Source organism: Cannabis sativa, chromosome 1, assembly GCF_029168945.1.
Source record: "Cannabis sativa cultivar Pink pepper isolate KNU-18-1 chromosome 1, ASM2916894v1, whole genome shotgun sequence".
Taxonomy (NCBI): domain Eukaryota; kingdom Viridiplantae; phylum Streptophyta; class Magnoliopsida; order Rosales; family Cannabaceae; genus Cannabis; species Cannabis sativa.
In genome coordinates this window covers 31,782,774-31,785,879 of record NC_083601.1, presented here as the reverse complement: position 1 = coordinate 31,785,879, position 3,106 = coordinate 31,782,774, and the positions used below count along the sequence as shown (strand labels likewise).

Below are 3,106 nucleotides of genomic sequence, written 5' to 3'. Positions count from 1 at the left end.
AACCTAATCCATGAACCATTTTTAGCATTGTCATTGTTTTCCATTGACATTCCTTCAATGAACTAAAATAATAGATTGTTGTATTTAGGTAAACACTAGGCCAAAGGTTGAAATTGGTATCTTATGGAATAAATAAATAAAAGGTAAATATTATTTTCCACCTTATGTTTTGTAAAAGCTACCAATTAGACCTTTTATTTTGTTAAATGACAATATAAATCTTGTTTTTTCTAAAATGGTACAAATAGAACCTTGAATTAATTTTTTGTCAAAATAAAATTTACATTTTTTATATCTGTTCGTATTAGGAATTGTCTTCAAGTTAATTATATTAAAAAAAAATTATCAAAATTAAGTTCAGAGTCTTATTTTTACCATTTTAGAAAATCTATGGTTTATTTTGAGCAAAACACAGGGTCCAAAATACTATTTGAGCAAAGATATTATCCTTGATCATTCCCAATAGTGGAAATCTTTAATCTGAAACAGATGAATGGTATCACAGGGAAGAACCAAGAGACGGTAGGACAATACAGATGCAAACTATTTAATTAGAACTAACAAATTACAAAGAAACTCTTATTAGATGCTGTCTCACAACCATCCGGAAAACTTGAAAGTAGGACATGGATTAAGGGCCATGTCGAATCATCTTCTCTATTCAGACTGAGTAATAATTCTTAATTTATTCAGGAACATCAAGGTATGCAGCGCTTGCTTCATGATAAGGATTAAAAATCCATTAGCAAGTGAAAAGGGAAGGGAACCAACCTCATGATCGTGGCATAATCCAAGCTTAAACTGACCTATAGTTAATGTCTTGGTCAAACCTTTAAGTTTTAATATGCCTCTACAGAGCTAAAACCTGGATCAAGCTTCATCAAACCTTTAATTTTCATCTCTTTCCTAATCTCTTTTACACGTACCCACTGACCCGCTTCAGCATACACATTTGATAATAGTCCATAGTCTTCACTACACTTAGGCCCCATTCCATTTCCATTTAAATGGCTAGATATTTCATCTACCAAACTGATATCTCCTTGGTTTCTGCAAGCCCCTATTAGCATACGCCACATGATCATGTCCGGCTTCTCGGGCATACTGCAAACAAGTTCAAATGCCTCATTCACCAGCCCACCTCTGCACAGAAGATCAATCATACAACCGTAGTGTTCTCTCCCCGGTTTCATGTGGTATTCCTGTATCATTGAGTTAAAACATTTGCGCCCCTCATCAGCTAAACCGGCATGGCTGCAAGCGGATAAGATGCTGAGGAAGACAACCCCATCTGGTTTAAAACCTTCCCTTTGCATATGAGAGAACCGGAGAAGAGCAGGAATTGCATATCCATGCATAGCTAGTCCATGTATTATAGTAGTCCAAGACACTAATGTTCTCTTGATCATCCAGTCAAAGACTTCACAAGCTTTTTTGATGTTCCCACATTTAGCATACATGTCCATCAGAGCATTTAACATAGTAGTGCTTTGAAACTTTTTAAACCTATTTTTCTTAATGTAATTGTCAATCCAGTCTCCAAGCTCAGAGCTTCCCAGTTTGGAGCATATTGAAACAATGGACAGCATGGTAACCTCATCTGGTGTAACATTTTCACCTTCCATTTCTTGAAACAAAGTCAATGCTTCATTGAACAAGTTACTATAGCTATAAGCATTGATCATAGAAGTCCAAGAAACCACGTTTTTTATGGACATCACCCGGAATATCTGGTGAGCATTCCATAAAGATCCACACTTTGAGTACATGTCAATAAGAGTATTGTAAACTATTACATCAATATCAGTAATAAGGTGCCTAATTAAGTAGCCATGAACTACCTTTCCTTCTCTCAAGGCCTTCAAAGACGAGCAAGCTGATAGCACACTAACAACGCTGACCCCGTTAAGTCTCAAGCCAGCATTTACCATAGCACGAGCATACACAAGTGCCTGATAGGCCATATTGTGTTGAGCATATACAGCAAGAACAGAGTTCCACATCACTGTATCCCTCTGAGGTGTTTCGTCGAACACCTTCTGTGCAAAATCCACCTCACCAAATAAACTATACATATTTATTAGAGCAGTTTGAACTATGACCTCTGATGAAAAACCCAATTTGCATTTCTGGGCATGTATCTGTTTTCCTTGGAGAACAGCTGAAATAAGTCCACATGCCTTGATTACAAACTGCAGGGAATAACTATCCACATTGAGACCTATACTTCTGACATGGGAATAAACTAGAAGAGCTTGTTTACCATTGCTTCTATCAAGATAACCTCGAATGATGGTGTTCCAAGTGAAAGTATCCAGACCCTCTACTCTAGTTGCTATTGAATGGGCAATGGAGATTGTAGTGGGAAGAGAAAATGAGGCAAAAGAAGCAATGAGATTGCTGGCAATTGGAGGGTTTTGAATAATGCCGGTGGTAATTAGTTGTGCATGGATTTGAAGTAGTTTTTGTTTGTTTTTGCATCTTGAGAAATGAGTTATGATGCCTTGTAAATGAGGTACTTCCAGTTTGTTTTTGCTGAAAATTCTAAGGTATGGAGAATTTGGAGGCATTTGGCCAACAAATCACAATCGGCCACTCCCTCCAGCGTTCATCCAACATAGCCTTGATAATATAATATGTATCCAATGTTTTTCGAGCGGGTGCGCTTCCCCAACACTGGCCCATCCTCTACTCCTGGACTCTTAGTAATTGAAAGTCAACCTCAGTTATCTCAACCAGTAAAATTGTGATTTCAGTCGTTTTATTTGACGTTATCGTTAGGATTTTCTTTTTCTTTTTGTTTTCTTGTTATTTATGTATTTATTTATTTATTTATTTTTGTTTCAATTGTCTTTTTTTTTGCTGGAGATTTTTGTTTCAATTGTCATTCACCAGTTTGAGAGTTTTTAATTGGTGTTAATGAAATAGAATAGAAATAAAAAAAATAATAATTTTGGATCTATTATTTTATTTGATTGTATACATTAGAATGTTATTTTAATATATATTGAAATGTTATTTTAATAGAATGTTTTTTCCACTAGAGTGACTATTTTAATTTAAAATTAAAAAAAAAACATTCTTATGCATAATAAGAAAAAAATTA

The 3,106-nt window shown here is 35.2% G+C and overlaps 1 protein-coding gene across 1 annotated transcript; it reads right to left on the bottom strand.

Moving 5' to 3' along the window:
* Window positions 1-839: 839 nt before the first annotated feature.
* Window positions 840-2,570, bottom strand: LOC115706007 (pentatricopeptide repeat-containing protein At1g08070, chloroplastic). The gene has a single exon (XM_061109000.1). It carries the CDS (start codon window positions 2,568-2,570, stop codon window positions 840-842), a length of 1,731 nt encoding a protein of 576 aa, XP_060964983.1.
* Window positions 2,571-3,106: the final 536 nt, after the last annotated feature.